This window comes from Pseudophryne corroboree, chromosome 3 (genome assembly GCF_028390025.1).
Source record: "Pseudophryne corroboree isolate aPseCor3 chromosome 3, aPseCor3.hap2, whole genome shotgun sequence".
NCBI lineage: Eukaryota > Metazoa > Chordata > Amphibia > Anura > Myobatrachidae > Pseudophryne > Pseudophryne corroboree.
Window position 1 is genome coordinate 803,727,471 of NC_086446.1, and position 17,977 is coordinate 803,745,447.

The window sequence follows — 17,977 nt, forward strand, 5'->3', positions numbered from 1 at the left end:
GCCGTGAGCGAACGTGACGCTTGAGCGTCTCGCCTACGGCTGAGCGATCGTTACGCAACTAGCGTACCATTACGGTACTTCTTAAGTAAACAGCGTACAGTGTTCTTAGCTTCATAAAGGGTTGTTTATACGACAAGGGAATTTAGCATTGTCAATTGGGGACTCGTCCTATCCTTCTCATATCTGCACTAGGTAGATCAGCAGACATTATCCATCAGCAAAGGGCGGGATCATATTCCTTGCAGTGCTGATTGGATAAGCGTCTGCTTCGCTTAGATAAAGAGTGCTGAAGGAATCCGGGAACCGGAAGTAAGAACAAAACGCTTGTGTCTTTTAAAACTGTTTTATTTCTCTTCTGTCTTGCGTATACACGCACGCATACATTTATCTGCATTTCTTTTTCAAATTTCGTATATCACTATTCCTGTTTGCCAAGTTTTATAGTTGATAGAAAGTGCAAAAAGAGATTTGCTGTTATTTCATAGTAGAGGTAATAGTTAAAGTATAGACCAACACACGGCTTGTCTGGGAGATAAGACAGTCAGTGTGGTGTGCGGTAGATGATCAGGGATCATCTACATTGATAAAGGTAGAAATTGTGTTACGGTGGATCTTTGTTTTGCGTACACGTGTCCCTAACAAAAGACTTGCGTACGCAATCCAAACGGCAGACGCACGCAGCGTACATTACGCAACGTAGCGTCTGGTTACGCAACGTAGCTCAAGTCACGAAAAGTTGAATTAGCGCAAAGCGATAATTAGCGCAAAGGCGATAAGTAACGCACAGCGGTAAATAACGCGACGCGGTAAATAACGCAAATCTATTTTTTGAAAAATCTGAAATTTAGCTTAACAGATCCTGCTCCTAATTAGTAACACTGTTGGACTGAAGACAATTTCTGCGCAGAAATAGATATAGAAACAAAAGTGTACATGTGTTGAGTGAGTGTGGTTTTGTATACAAAAGTTTATATAACTTTAAGGTGGAACCAAAAGGAAAGTCGGGTACTCGTCAAGGGACACACGTGTAAGTGACATATACGGTGGCTAGGGAGGCATCCCTGGTTAAATAATATTTGAGCATTAGAGTATAGCGGACCATAAGGTAACAGACCAGGAGGTCATTAACAGAAGGTAACAAGACCAGGAGGTCGTAAGGTACTAAAGAGGTCCGCTATAAAAGTCCAGTGGCACAACGCCTGGGGTGTTGGTGCAGAACCCATATAGGCCATAAGCTCTTGCTGAAGGAATCGCGGCCGGAAACATCGATTCCATTGATCTTTCAGTACATGACAAGTAGTGCTTGTGTACTGAACGATTGGACCACACGTAATTGTGTGCAGTAGTTAGTAATCTGACCTAATACCATTAGAGTAAAGTGGTCACAAACGCTATCTGTACATTCTGACGTGATTTGTGTAATTTTTTATTTTTGGAAGGGAAGTTCGCTGGTCACTCAGGAACTATCTAACAACCCCACCTTTACTGGAAAGAGTAAGTGTCCTGCGGGTAACCCTCATATGTTCCAGTAAACTGAAGGTTCCATAGGGGCCCTGTATCGAGTACGCCAGCACCATATCGGTGTGATCAGGTCGTATTGGTCGAGGTGGGCGAGTGAGTGGGGTACTCGGTAAACCGCCACCGCCGGCCTACTGTGGAGTAATTTGGTTGTCTGTAAAGGCTTGCTGAAAACCTTGATACAGAAATCCAAGGAGGACTAAGCAACACCTGCAGACTATGGGGGCCAGTTGCTCAGGTAGGGGGCGATCAACCCTGGTTCAGGTTGATTCTGTGAACCGACCAGTTGGGTCGGCACGATATGTAATGTGTGAAAAATATGGAAGTCACACCGAATCTTTATGTGATGAATGGGAGAGAATGACTGTACAAGACAGGGACAAATTCCCAAGAATAGGTAGCTTCAGTCCAGACGTGTTACAAAATTTAAGGAGGAGGATATGTCTCGTAAAATCAACAAAAAGACGAATTCAGCATCATGATTACTTACAGTTATGGCACCAGGAAGGTGAGATACAGAGAGGTTTGGCTCTGGCGGCGGGATCTGGGGCAGTCAGGAAGCTGATAGCCACAGCTCCACCTCCACCATACATTGCAGGAGAGAAGCTGATTACGGAGAGAAACGCACTGGGTTGTAAAACACAAACTCTTAGTAACCCTGTAAATGTTAATGATGTTAACCAAATAACTCATGCAAGTATTAACCCGTGCAAGATGTACCCTGTTTTGAACCTTCCTCAGGAGTGTGATCAAGAAGAAGATTCGCCAACAATTTCAGCGCTCTCTCTAGCGGCCACCATATCAGAAACCACAGTAGGAACTGCACCACCCACGAGATTAGTTAAGGCCCCTAGCGGAGGGATAGGTGAGGTCGTGTCAACGGGTAAGTACGGCACCATGCATTACACTGAAACAATTGTACCACAACAAGTTGTAGAATCTACGCAGAATGAGGCTGTTAGAATTGCTCCTGTAAAGGTGATAGTAGTTCCCAATGGGAAAACAGATGCATCAGGAGCCACACCCGTCAGGAACATTGCCATGTATTGCCCGTTCACTAGAATGGAATTGAGGACCATAGTGTCTGAATTCCCAGACCCCAGAAAAGATTTAGTGGCAAGCCAAAAATACATCAGGGATCTAGGAAACACTTTAGAGCCCAATAATAAGGATTGGCAGATAGTGCTAAGAGCTTGCTTACCTTCCAATGTCGACTCAGTTAAATTCTTGGCTGATTGTGGACTAGATAAAGATGTACCGCTTACAGATGTGTACGACCAGGATAATGTAAAAAGGATAAATTTACAGCTAAAGGAGTATTTCCCAGCCGTTGTTAAATGGAATAAAATATTTTCCATTAAGCAAAAGGAGTCCGAAACGGCAGCAGAATATTTCCACCGGGCACTATCAGAAATGGCAAAATACACTGGTATAGAAGACATTAAGACCAACCCAAACCATCGAGAAGTAGCAGTATCTGTACTGATGGATGGTTTGAAAGAAACATTAAAAGCTAGGGTACAGACCACACAACCATGTTGGCGAGGTCTGTCAGTGTCCACCTTGAGAGAGGCTGCTGTTGATCACGACAAAAACATCACTAGACACAGGGAGTCGCAAAGTGATAAGTTGATGTCCGTAAGTATACAGGCGCTGACCACAAGGCAGCCTGCGTATGTACCACCGAATCCTGTGGGTAAGGCAAGTGTAATAACATGTTTTTCTTGTAACAGACCGGGACACTTTGCACGAGAATGTAGAACAAAGAATGTACAAAGATCTTTTCAACCCCCTAGACAACAACACAACACACGACATTGGGAGCAGGGTCCACAGAGGCGGAGTTTTGAGCCACATACAGGGGAAACAAAAAGATATCCCCCGAACAGAGACTGGCAGGCCTCTGGTAGTTCCCAGCTAACTCCCCCACAAGTAGTTGCTGCCAATGGGATTCAGGGAGGTCAGCATACCCAATAGGGGTGTGGCCACACCTGTAATCTGCAGCCAGTTAAATTGATTGCCAGTCTTGGAAGCGAACCAGAGATTGCAATCAATGTAGCTGGTAAAACTTTAAACTTTCTTGTAGACACAGGGGCGGCCAAGTCAGTGATAAATTCGACAGTGGGCATGAGAACCACTGGTAGGACAATTCCAGCCATGGGAGTAACAGGAGTAGTCCAGCACTACCCTGTTAGCAAACCAGCCGAGATTACAATAGGGCCTTTGCATACCAAGCATTCCTTTTTGCTGGCTGCATCGGCACCAACTAATCTCCTGGGGAGAGACTTACTATGAAAAATGGGTTGCGTCATTTATTGTACTCCTGAAGGTGTATTCTTGGACATTCCTGAGAATCACGCTCAGGAGGTACGAGACATGTTAGACTCCCCATCAAAATTAATGTCACATTCCATTATGACAAATAGGAACCCATCCCAAGTAGAAGAGATGACATCTCAGATACCAGAGTCACTTTGGACAAAAGATGGACAGGACACTGGATTAATGGCAAACGTAGCTCCAGTAGTTGTACAAGTAAAAGATGGTAGGATAGCTCCAAAAATCCCACAGTATCCTCTGAAGCCAGAGGTGGAGTTAGGAGTTTTCCCAGTAATAGAACGCTTGCTGCAACAGGGCATTCTGGTAAGAACGTCCAGCACAGCCAATAGTCCCATCTTCCCTGTTAAAAAGAGTGGGGGGAGGGGTTACAGGCTAGTGCAGGATCTAAGGGGGATTAACAAAATAGTTGAGAGTCAGTTCCCCGTAGTGCCTAATCCAGCTGTCATCCTAATGCAAATTCCTCCCACTGCCAAATTTTTCACTGTTATTGACCTCTGCTCCGCTTTCTTTTCGGTACCTCTGCACCCTGACAGCCAATATTTGTTTGCATTCACATACAGAGGAGTCCAATACACGTGGACTCGGCTACCCCAAGGTTTCATAGATAGTCCAAGTATATTTTCTCAGGCTTTGCATGATTGTTTACAGTCTTTCCAACCAGACAGTGGATCAGTATTGATACAGTATGTGGACGATTTATTACTGTGTTCAGATTCACTGGAAGCATCTCTGAAGGATACGAAACAGCTCCTGTTTCATCTTTCAGACACAGGTCACAAGGTTTCCAAAGACAAGTTACAATTATGCCAAACTAAGGTAAAATATTTGGGACACTGTCTAACACAAGGACTGAGACACCTGACCGCTGATAGAATCCAAGCCATTAGAGACATGACACTGCCACAAACCCAGCAACAGATCAGGACGTTTTTAGGAATGTGTGGGTATTGCCGTAATTGGATCCCAGGGTTTTCCATATTGGCGTTACCTTTGCAGGAAATGGTCTCTTCAAACAAACCTGATCGGATTTCGCATACAGACGAATCCGAAACAGCATTTGAGAGACTCAAACAGTGCCTAACGCAGGCACCAGCACTAGGTATGCCAGACTATGGGAAACCCTTTGAACTATACGGAACAGAAAGTGCTGGGTGCGCAGCAGGTGTACTAACCCAAAAACACGGTGACGCCAGCAGGCCAATTGCATACTACAGCGCCCAGCTAGACACGGTAGCGCGATCCCTCCCCACATGCTTGCGTAGCGTTGCGGCGATAGCATTGCTAGTGACAAAAAGCGAAGATGTCGTGCTAGGCCACAACCTCACAATCCATACACCGCATGCGGTATCTGCCTTATTGAATTCTGCCCAAACCAGACACGTCTCATCAGCAAGGTTTACAAGATGGGAATTGGCATTAATGGCCCCAGTAAACATCACCATAAGGAGATGCAGTGCATTAAATCCTGCAACATTTCTCCCAGGTGTGCCTGGTCAGACACAAAGGGTGGAAGGTGAGAGTGATGGGGAAGGAGGATTTAATGCAAAGGGGGATACACATGATTGTATGGAATATTTGACCCAAAATTTTACCGCAAGGCCTGACATCAGTGACAACCCACTGGAAGATGCAGAACTCACGTTCTACACGGACGGTAGTTGTCATAGACAGTCAGACTCGGGAGACTTGTGTACTGGATACGCAGTCGTAGATGACCAAGACACCATAGAAGCGGAACCGCTAGGCCCACCTCACTCAGCCCAGGTTGCTGAACTGGTCGCCCTAACCAGAGCATGTGAATTGGCTAAGAGTAAGTCAGCCAATATCTACACCGATTCTAGATACGCCTTCGGGGTAGTCCATGATTTCGGAGCCCTATGGCGGCTCAGAAATTTCATGACGGCGGCTGGTACACCGATAGCGCATGCAGCTCACATAAAAAGGCTTCTAACAGCGATACAGGAACCCGACAGAGTGGCTGTTATCAAATGTAAAGCACATACATATAGCCAAGACCCAATATCCCTTGGTAACAGCCGAGCAGACGAAGCCGCAAAGCTTGCAGCTGCTACCCCCATACAGACAGACACCACACAACTGATGGTATTTAATACCATCAACACACAAAAGTTGTGTGAGATGCAGAATTTGTGTTCCACACAGGAAAGAGCAGTCTGGAAGGCAAAGGGATATGGCCAGGAGTCCTCAGGGCTCTGGACGGATGGACATGGTAAACCAGTGGCCCCCAGGGCATACCTTCCATGTCTGGCTGAAGCAGCTCACGGGCTGACTCATCTAGGCAAGGAGGGGATGTGCAAATTGGTAAGAGCATACTGGTGCGCCCCAGGATTCTCCTCTCATGCGAGTAAAAGAGCAATGTCATGCCTTACCTGTCTGAGAAAGAATATTGGAAAAGCAATACCTACAGAACCATCCCATATCCCACCTGCCGGCGGCCCTTTCCAGGTAATACAAATTGACTTCATTCAATTACCCCCATGTCGAAATTTGAAATATGCACTTGTTTGTATAGATGTTTTCTCGAATTGGGTCGAAGCTTTCCCAGCAGCTACAAATACCGCTATGTTTACAGCTAAGAAAATTGTGCAGGAATTTGTATGTAGATATGGTATCCCTAGAATCATTGAAAGTGATAGGGGTACCCATTTTACAGGTGATGTCTTTCAAGGAATGTGTAAGTTGATGGGAATTGATAGCAAGCTGCACACTCCGTACCGTCCACAGGCGAGCGCGAAGGTCGAAAGAGTGAACAGCACTATTAAAAATAAATTGAGTAAAGTAATGGCAGAGACAGGATTGACGTGGCCAGAAGCTTTACCCATTGTTTTGTATAGCATCAGAACCACTCCCAGGTCCCCTCTTAATCTGTCTCCTTTTGAAATCTTGTTTGGTCGACAACCGCATGTCATGATTAACCCTCAGGATGATTTGAAATGTAACAATGAAGTAACTGTAAAGTACTTGATTAACATGAGTAAGCAGTTGAGGAATCAAAATGATAATCTGAAGTTGATGATTCCTGATTTACCAGATAGTAATTGTCATGACATTGAACCTGGGGATTATGTAATGATACGAAATTTTCTACGCTCAGGTTGTCTTATTGATAGATGGGAAGGACCATACCAGGTCTTATTGACTAGCACCACAGCATTGAAGGTGGCTGAGAGAGAGACTTGGGTCCATTCATCCCACTGCAAAAAGGTTGCTGATCCAGAGAAGTCCCGTGATAAGGAACAGACGGTAGAGGTTGTATCACTGGAGTGTCTGTTCCAGGAGGACTGAGGCGGCACCTGAGCCTTGAAGACCGAAAGCAGTTGTCGACTCCCTTCTCCCTTTTATTGTTTTTCTCCACTTCCCATCCCCTCTTCCTTGAAATTTCTTTTTTTCCCCCTTCTCATTCTTCTCTATTTCCTCCTCAAAGATGGACTTGCCCCAAGAGACTGTGATCCGGATTTTGATGTTAACCATGATGTTGACCAGAGCAGTCTGTTCCGGCGAGAGTACCATAGAGGTCGAGAGAGGTTCTGGAATGGGTTCCGACTATGATGATGGGGGCGTAGTTTTCCAAGATCAACCAAACCAACAAGCAAAGGCGAGTATCAGAAAACGATCCGATAGAAGAAATTGTGATGGATTGTTAGCTGAAGAAAATTGTATCTGTAGGCTCTGTGATAATCTGGTTGAAGATGGATGCATAAAGAAATGCCAATCTAGTTTTAATATCCATATAGACCGGCATCCATTGAGTGACTATCACTCTTTAGTGGGTAACGTGTTAAACCAAACAGATTGTTGGGTATGCTCTCAAGTACCTCAGGGTCACAGCAAATCAGGGCTAGTACCATTTCCTTTAACGTTAGGGGAGGTACTTGAGCTAAGTGGTGGGAGACCGGTGGACCGGAGGTTTAATATCTCCAGCCCTCCTAGTTTGAAGCTCCACCAATACCATGTGGATAGGTCCCTCTTATGTTTCAATATCTCCAATCCCAGAAAACCGGGAAATTGGGAAGTGTCATGGAGCAACCTTACCATGACCTTTTCACACAGAGCAGATAGAATGCCTACAGATACAGAGCTGGTACGCCACATAGCCAGTAGAGGAAAATCTTTTCGGTATCGATATACCTTAGGAAATAGGATTACTAGAGTTGGAGAGGTATCACCAGGATACTGTGCACATATCGTACAAACTGATACGTGCATTAAGCAGATGGAAGAATTAGGGTCAGGAGATTTCACCTGGAAGGTTTGTAACATGATCATGTCCTTCCCCGTCCCATATGTTCTCCCCGATGACGCATATTTCATATGCGGGAGAAAGGCGTACAAGTGGCTTGCCCCAAACTCTGAAGGATTGTGTTATATTGGAAAAGTATTGCCTGAAGTGATGACTGTTACACATGACAAAATGAAGGACATACACCGTGGTGCCCAAGCTCCTTATACTCACACTCATTACGAGCACCGAGTTAAAAGACAACTGTCAGAAAGGTTAGAGCATCCGGCCTCTGATCTTATCCATGAATCCACCGGGATTCAGGTTCTGGTAGCGTTAGATTTCACTCGTACCGCTCGGGGAGTGATGAATTATAGATACATTTCCGCACTCGCCAATTTGTTAGATAATATCACTGAAATGTATGATGACACGTTTAGATACACTGGAAGAGAGCTTCAAGCTTATAAAACAGAACTAGTTCAGCATAAGATGGTTCTTAATTATCTTACAGCAGTAACAGGCGGATATTGTGTTACATTGGCAACACAGTACGGCATAAAGTGTTGCACGTATATCACCAATAGCACCGAGGATCCGGTAGAGGTCATAGACCAAAAGATGGACGATATTCTCCAATTAAAGTGGGAATTTCGTCGAAAACACAATCTCACCCTTGCTGCTGTAGGTAATGAGCTGACTGGTTGGGTGTCATGGTTGAACCCACGAAATTGGTTCTCCGGTTTGGGGGACTGGGCTCAAGGAGTCATAATGGATGTTGGAAAGTTTCTACTATGTATCTTGGGTGTCGTTATATCGATTGGATTGATATTTAGATGCGGACAGGCTTTAATGAGGTGCAAACAAAGTACAAAAGTGATGAGCTTGAGGAGTGAGGAAACCGTAATTAACCTGGATTTGATTTATGACCCAATGATAGAAACCAGGATGTGATGAAAATGCGATTATACGGTCCGTTTCTTTCACCTGTTTTTCTGCTTTTCTCCAAGATACAAAGACCCCCTTGGACGAGGAAGCTGACGAGACGAGATGTATACAGACAACGGATTGACCAAAGAAGAAGATTTGACAACTTTAAATATGGACACTTGATGAACTTTGCCATGGATCCCCAGTTTCCCTAGTACTTTTAAACTCACGCTAGCCCAACATTTTTTGTAAATCTGATGGCTCAGACAAAGCTATTTGCTCATGCCCAAGGAGCAATACAGCGCAAAGAAGACGACTCTCAACAGATACCGAACACAACTTCGACGACAGATGTACATTTCCCTGACATAGAATATCATTGCATTTTCCATAAGTGTTCTTTATCTTCATCTCTACAACCCTCAGGTAATGACACACATAGACGATAGGGAATACAGGCACAGATATCAGCAACCACATACCTCCCCCATTCATGTATCATCAACTAAAATGTGCTCCCCATTTTGTTCAAAATCCGAAAAGAGCTCGGTAAAGTTTGACAGCCCATCCACAGACCTGTACCACAGGATAAGAAGGAATTCAAATGTATACTTCGCAATACCTCGAAGCTTGATTTACCACACGTACGGCACGATGATACATGACCCTCCAAACATGGATTCATACACACATGCTTCTGCTATCTCACTAGGTCATACCCTCTTCACACCTTCTCCTCTCTCCTCCCTTACCCAACCATGGAAATCAATTAACCCCTGACTTGCATTTTTCTCCTTAAATGTTTTGTGGCAGTTATTATTGACTGCCAAAGGGTGGACTGTCAAAGTCAGAAAAATGTCTCTATGCACGTTGCCATATTTGCACCGCACACTGGTCCGTGCTGCGCATGCGTACGCTCTCCCGTGAAGGCGCATACCCGCAATAGCGTGCACTCGCAGGCGCGGTATGCGTATTTACGGTAGAGTTTATGTAGTCGTAGCGTGCGACTCATTCGTTACATATTTTCACAATTAATGTAGTTTATAGATCATGATCCCTTGGATAGTTTCTGAAAGTTTGGTTAATATAGAAGGTCCCTGTTTAAAGTAATCCCTCTTTGTATCGTACGAAGGGTCTAACAAGACTCATACAGCAGTGTTTGGTACCCATCGGAAGAGTATTTAATTAGCAATATTCCGGTGTTGGTTTGGAGCGTATTAATCGCTCGTGCGAATAGTTATGGACATAAGAAGTTTATGTCCATTTCTACTATTTACTCATACTCAGGTATGCGGCGGGAAACCTAGTTCCCCACCCACCTGAGCTGTTTGAAATCGTCACAGCCCACCTGTATGAATCAACCTATGACCTTTTGTTGTGATACAGGGTCGAATTCCTTCATCCAATGGACAATGGGATTGTAGGGACTATGAGATTGCATTGTGTGTGGGGCATAAATAGGCAGGCCGACCACATCCAGCTCTCACTCTTCAACGGTTCTCATTGCTGAGAATCGGGTGCTGGATGTCCAGGCGCATGCGATCGTTTACCCTTGTGCGTAAGTTTCTCTCCGTTATCATTGTCTTTCTGTGAGCCAATTTCTCTCATCTCTCTCCGTCTCTCTCTCTCTCTTTCCCTTCTCTCTCTCTCTCGTATCTCCCCTAGACTAGTATTGTATTGTATTAGATAGTATTGTTTAGTTCTGTGGTTAGGAAGTCTCTGTTATATTGTAGTGTATCATTTGTACTGTTATCCCCTTTTTACAAGTATACTAGATATAATACAGTTAATAGGCTTTGGAACCTAAACCAGTATCTGTGTATTTTCTATAGTGTTAAGTGTTCACTTGAGCGTCGGTGACGCTCAAGCAGCTTTGTAGTTAGTCAGGTTACACAAGGTTGCACTTACACCCTGTATTCACATTAAGGTATTCTGTGTATTTCTTTGGTATAAGGTTTAGACATAAAGGTATAGCATTGTGAGCGTCTGCGCCGCTGGTGATCTCCTCGTGGTCTCGAGCGTCCGCTACGCCATAGCGAATCATTACTCTAGTCATAGCCAATAACGTGTCCTGTGATTGCTGGGCCGTGAGCGAACGTGACGCTTGAGCGTCTCGCCTACGGCTGAGCGATCGTTACGCAACTAGCGTACCATTACGGTACTTCTTAAGTAAACAGCGTACAGTGTTCTTAGCTTCATAAAGGGTTGTTTATACGACAAGGGAATTTAGCATTGTCAATAGACAGAAAGACACGGAGGCTGGGAGAGTCGGGGTGTGATATATTACCAGTATGAATAGACAGAAAGACACGGAGGCTGGGAGTATCGGTGTGTGATATATTACCAGTATGAATAGAGAGAAAAACATGGAGGCTGGGAGAGTCGGGGTGTGATATATTACCAGTATGAATAGAGAGAAAGACATGGAGGCTGGGAGAATCGGTTGTGATATATTACCAGTATGATAAGACAGCAAAACATGGAGGCTGAGAGAATCGGGTGTGATATATTACCAGTATGAATAGACAGAAAGACACTGAGGCTGGGAGAGTCGGGGTGTGATATATTACCAGTATGAATAGACAGAAAGACACGGAGGCTGGGAGAGTCGAGGTGTGATATATTACCAGTATGAATAGATAGAAAGACACGGAGGCTGGGAGAGTCGGGGTGTGATATATTACCAGTATGAATAGACAGAAAGACACGGAGGCTGGGAGAATTGGGGTGTGATATATTACCAGTATGAATAGACAGAAAGACACGGAGGCTGCGAGAATTGGGGTGTGATATATTAACAGTATGAATAGACAGAAAGACATGGAGGCTGGGAGAGTCGGGGTATGATATATTACCAGTATGATAAGACAGCAAGACACGGAGGCTGGGAGAGTCGGGGTGTGATATATTACCAGTATGAATAGAGAGAAAGACACTGAGGCTGAGAGAGTCGGGGTGTGATATATTACCAGTATGAATAGACAGAAAGACACGGAGGCTGGGAGAGTCGGGGTGTGATATATTACCAGTATGAATAGAGAGAAAGACATGGAGGCTGGGAGAGTCGGGGTGTGATATATTACCAGTATGAATAGAGAGAAAGACATGGAGGCTCGGAGAATCGGGTGTGATATATTACCAGTATGATAAGACAGCAAGACATGGAGGCTGAGAGAGTCGGGGTGTGATATATTACCAGTATGAATAGACAGAAAGACACTGAGGCTGGGAGAGTCGGGGTGTGATATATTACTAGTATGAATAGACAGAAAGACACGGAGGCTGGGAGAATTGGGGTGTGATATATTACCAGTATGAATAGACAGAAAGACATGGAGGCTGGGAGAGTCGGGGTGTGATATATTACCAGTATGAATAGACAGAAAGACACGGAGGCTGGGAGTGTCGGGGTGTGATATATTACCAGTATGAATAGACAGAAAGACACGGAGGCTGGGAGTATCGGTGTGTGATATATTACCAGTATGAATAGAGAGAAAAACATGGAGGCTGGGAGAGTCGGGGTGTGATATATTACCAGTATGAATAGACAGAAAGACACGGAGGCTGGGAGAATTGGGGTGTGATATATTACCAGTATGAATAGACAGAAAGACACGGAGGCTGCGAGAATTAGGGTGTGATATATTAACAGTATGAATAGACAGAAAGACATGGAGGCTGCGAGAGTCGGGTGTGATGTATTACCAGTATGATAAGACAGCAAGACATGGAGGCTGGGAGATTCGGGGTGTGATATATTACCAGTATGAATAGACAGACACGGAGGCTGGGAGAGTCGGGATATGATATATTACCAGTATGAATAGACAGAAAGACATGGAGGCTGGGAGAATCGGGGTATGATATATTACCAGTATGATAAGACAGCAAGACATGGAGGCTGAGAGAGTCGAGGTGTGATATATTACCAGTACGAATAGACAGAAAGACACGGAGGTTGGGAGAGTCGGGGTGTGATATATTACCAGTATGATTCGACAGCAAGACATGGAGGCTGAGAGAGTCGGGGTGTGATATATTACCAGTATGAATAGACAGAAAGACACGGAGGCTGGGAGTGTCGGGGTGTGATATATTACCAGTATGAATAGACAGAAAGACACGGAGGCTGCGAGAATTGGGGTGTGATATATTAACAGTATGAATAGACCGAAAGACATGGAGGCTGCGAGAGTCGGGGTGTGATGTATTACCAGTATAAGACAAGACAGCAAGACATGGAGGCTGGGAGATTCGGGGTGTGATATATTACCAGTATGAATAGACAGACACGGAGGCTGGGAGAGTCGGGGTATGATATATTACCAGTATGAATAGACAGAAAGACATGGAGGCTGGGAGAATCGGGGTATGATATATTACCAGTATGATAAGACAGCAAGACATGGAGGCTGAGAGAGTCGAGGTGTGATATATTACCAGTACGAATAGACAGAAAGACACGGAGGTTGGGAGAGTCAGGGTGTGATATATTACCAGTATGATTCGACAGCAAGACATGGAGGCTGAGAGAGTCGGGGTGTGATATATTACCAGTATGAATAGACAGAAAGACACGGAGGCTGGGAGTGTCGGGGTGTGATATATTACCAGTATGAATAGAGAGAAAGACATGGAGGCTGGGAGAGTCGGGGTATGATATATTACTAGTATGAATAGACAGAAAGACACGGAGGCTGGGAGTATCAGGGTGTGATATATTACCAGTATGAATAGACAGAAAGACACGGAGGCTGGGAGTATCGGGGTGTGATATATTACCAGTATGAATAGACAGAAATACACGGAGGCTGGGAGTATCGGGGTGTGATATATTATTACCAGTATGAATAGACAGAAAGACACGGAGGCTGGGAGAGTCGAGGTGTGATATATTACCAGTATGTATAGACAGAAAGACAAGGAGGCTGGGAGAATCGGAGTATGATATACACATGTAGCCACGCCCATCCATCCTGCTCCTAGACGTGGCTGCGACTTGTTTGGCGTGATACACCTAATTTGCACCCTTGACCATAAACTTCCTATGGAACTGATCGCGGGATCAACTAGCTACAGCTCGGCATACTAAGTCACACGTGCGGCAAGTGTGCACATGTGGCTATGCTGCAGGATGGATGAGCGTGGTAACATCTGTATTACTACTACGAATACATTATGCTAATAATAATAATATGCAGCATGCCTATATTCTGTGTACATCTGTGACTGTATCTGCATACGAAATGCTATATTACAGTATTTACTAGGAAAACACTACAGTGTAGCATTTTGTATGCAGCTACAGCCATGGTAGCACACAGAATATAGGCATGTCACATATCATGTTAATGATAAGCTGCTTATGCATCCCATTTTCATGCATAAGCATTGTACAAAAAAGACGCTCAGCGCTACCAAGTTACGCCACAGCATGGCATGACCAGAAGGGATGTTTAACATAACAGGAGGATATATGTATGTGGACACAGCTGTACGGTGTGTTTGGTTTTCAGCAAAACTGGATTGCTCATCTCTAATATTAACATCTAGTTTTACACCATTAACTCCACATCCCCTGCCAAAAGGGGTGTGGGGAATAGCAGCGGGCCTTCAACCTATGAATGGTTGATTCTCAGGTGGGGTCATGTTTGGTGGTAAGATGTTCAGCCTGCCTACATACTATAAATTTGCTCCGTGTTCCATAAGAAGCAGAGCCCCACTAGGGCTGGCCATCGACCATCGTTGTTTTAGAGCCATTGATGGTTATGGCTGGTGTCAAATACTTTTACCATCGATTGCGTAAACCAGATGGTTTCCCACTTTCAAGATTCTAGCCTGCACTCAAATACCGCAATCTAAGATAGCTAATCATGTGCACTTCAGTAACTTAGGATAAATACAAAATCTTCTATGCCACCATAAAGGAATAAAACAGAGTCCTTATGTTCTCCACACAAGTATTAATATTGTGCAATTAAGTACACATAGGGATGTAGCGTTGGTCCTCACAGGCTTGCAAGTTCAACAAGATTCATGGAGAATACACTAGATTAAATGTATTTTAATTTGAAAAATATTTCCAAATCTTAACAAATACTTAAGAATGACATACAGGTTATAACTGCAAATAATTTCAGAAATAAAATAAGGAATAACTCAGAAATCCCAATTTATGACAAAGACCTTAGGAGTTTCTGTTGTGGGTGGTTCACCAAGATAAGAAGTAAGAAACATACTCAACTCGTATTTGTCCCCAAGGAATGCACACTACATGCAGCTAAACATACATTTTTATCCTTGTGGGGCTGCTCCTTGACCTCCATCTTTGAGATTAACTCCTTCAATACCCAAAGTGATTGATTGAGGCATGTGTGTGTAAAGCCTCCTTTATTCTTATAACCCATGTTCTACCAGTCACGTTAACAGGGTCCATTATCATTCCAATGGACAGATTTATGGGTTAGTCAGGAAGTCGATTCATCTGATTGAAGGTTTCTTAGATCCAACCTTAAAACATTTTTGTCACTTGTGCAGCCACATAGTCTGTACCCAAAGCAAAAAGGAGAGATTTTCCTAACCCTCAGACAGCCCCCTGCAGTGTATAGTACACATAGGTCTCTTCACAACTAGGGAGGGGTACAGACCACCAGATGTACCCTGGCTCAGTCCAATTATTTGGCTTACAAAATTGCAACTGACATACAGTTTGAAAATAACATTTTCCATACAGAATATACATTGATCCAACATACAAACAGTACAATATTTTGGGATCCGATAAGTTGACCGATCATGACATACGCCATCAATGGTAGATTTATGCCCGATGTTTGTTTTCTCCCCCCTGTCAGCCAGCAGCCCTGGCTAGGAGTCATGCGAATGGTGGCGATTTCTGATTTTCCTTGTTAGAAACTCTCTGTAACAGGTGAGTATATGGAATGTTTTAGTGGTGACCCGCTTAGAAGCCTTTCCGCAGACAGACAGCTGACTTTCCGCTGTTTCGGAAATCCGCAGGCAAAGCGAACCAGCTGTAGGCTGGGGAACCTTCAGCGGCGGGGTCCGAATACAGCCAGGAGAGGTGCACCTTTTATTTAACTGCACACGATTAGTGGGACGCTGCTAAAACATTCCATACATAGAATTACCTGTGTTTTGCATGTTGTGCCAAATAGAGTAAAATAGCAAAGATGTAAGTGGACACATCTGTACTTACCTGTCACAGAGAGTACTTATTTTATCATTACAGTCGCTCCTTATCCATATTGAGGAAATGCTGTTATTATTCGCAGTGACACAAATATTCATATTGAGTATATATAGTTTTTCAGATTCCATACTGTGTTTTATTATATTATATTTTCTTCATTTCCTATATTTTAACAGCTTTTATTCTCTTGTGAGGACTATTCAGATGGCAGTTTCACATGTGCAAAACATTATTGATATCTTAGCAATAGAAACACTTTAATCTCTATCACTGCACAGAATTCAAAGGTTTATCGGGTTGGGTACGTGTGACGGGCAGCGAGGAGACCGCCGGTTAGCATACCTCCACCAGTATCCCAGCAGCGGAAGGCCGGTGGGAGTGGGAGGGAGGCGAGTGCAACAAGCCCCTCGTGGGCTCGGTTACTCCCACTCTATCGGTGTCGTGGACACCCAAGATTGGGAATAGACCCTGCTAGTTGGCATTGCCGACTGTTGGGACTCTCAGGGTGCGGGATGTAGGGGGAGGTGTTGTGACGGGCAGTGAGGAGACCGTCACAACACATCTGTCCAAATCATTAACATTGCACCGAGATCGCATTGAAAATTAGATTTTTGATAAATGACCCCTTAGTCTCTACATACAAGGAAATTCAGGGGGAATCCCATCAACTCGGTTGCACAGTAGGCATACTGTACTGTAGTTTACCTTTTATTTTATTAGGGATCTCCTAATTTCAAAAAATACCTGGTCGAGTCACCTATTTATGACCACCTCCTACATGTGACGTCGGCAGCGCGTTGCCCATGAAGTATGTCACGTGTAGTGCGCTGGCTTGGTGGGTATATAAGGTGTGTGATAAGCCGTCTGCACACATATGACTCGTTGCTCTCATGGGTAAAAGGGGCGATTTATCTGAGTTGCAGGAAGGGGTGCTTATCGGTTTTTGGGCCAAGGGTGGCGGTATTTCTGACACAGCGCAGTGTGTGACCTGTTCACGTGCTGCTGAGGTGAGGGTGTATGGTGACTGGACATATGCCACCATTGTGAATAACTGACGTGGAAACTGCGGAGCACCATGTGCCATTGATGTGAGGTAAATGTCGGCTACGAATGGGCGCGAGGGCAACCAACACGCTACAATGGAGCAGCTCACCATTATAATGAACCGGGGGGCTACTGGACATGTGTCTAACAATGCAGTTCAGCCATCTAGCTGCTGTCCGTGCCGCACACGGCGGTTACTCTGGCTATTAGCTTTAGGTCATTATAATGTGACTCCACCGTGTATGTGAAATATAAATATACAAAGCTGTATTGATAAATGTGCCTGTAATCCTATTAGTAAGAGTATAAAACACTCACCTGTAACTCCACCAGCGGATACTGTGGGGGCAAAGAGAACAGAAAAGGAATTATAATATACAGAGAAAGAAAGTGAGACGTCACTACAAGCCTGGAGAGATACCTGGGACAATTACATTATGCAGGGTAGAAAGGTGATATACAAACCATAGAAGAATCTTCTGCTATTGTGGGGGGAGGACAGGAACAGATACTTCAGTGCCTAACCCTAATACGCCCCCCTTCCCCTTCTGGTGCCTAATCCTTACCCATGACCACTCCGGGCCCTAACCCCCACCTAAGACCTAACCCCGTCTGTCACATGACCCCCAGCCCCTTATCAAACAATAACCATTATAGCTATTTATAACCATTATTAAACGGTGAATTAAACG

At 44.4% G+C, this 17,977-nt stretch overlaps 1 protein-coding gene across 2 annotated transcripts in view; it reads right to left on the reverse strand.

Moving 5' to 3' along the window:
• LOC135056914 (alpha-2-macroglobulin-like protein 1) overlaps positions 1–17,977 on the reverse strand; it is a 416,894-nt gene that overhangs the window by 239,801 nt on the left and 159,116 nt on the right. For both annotated transcript variants that reach the window (XM_063962689.1, XM_063962688.1), the window contains exon 6: positions 17,604–17,624. In XM_063962689.1, the coding sequence (XP_063818759.1) occupies positions 17,604–17,624 (21 nt within the window). The remainder of the gene's footprint in view (positions 1–17,603; positions 17,625–17,977) is intronic.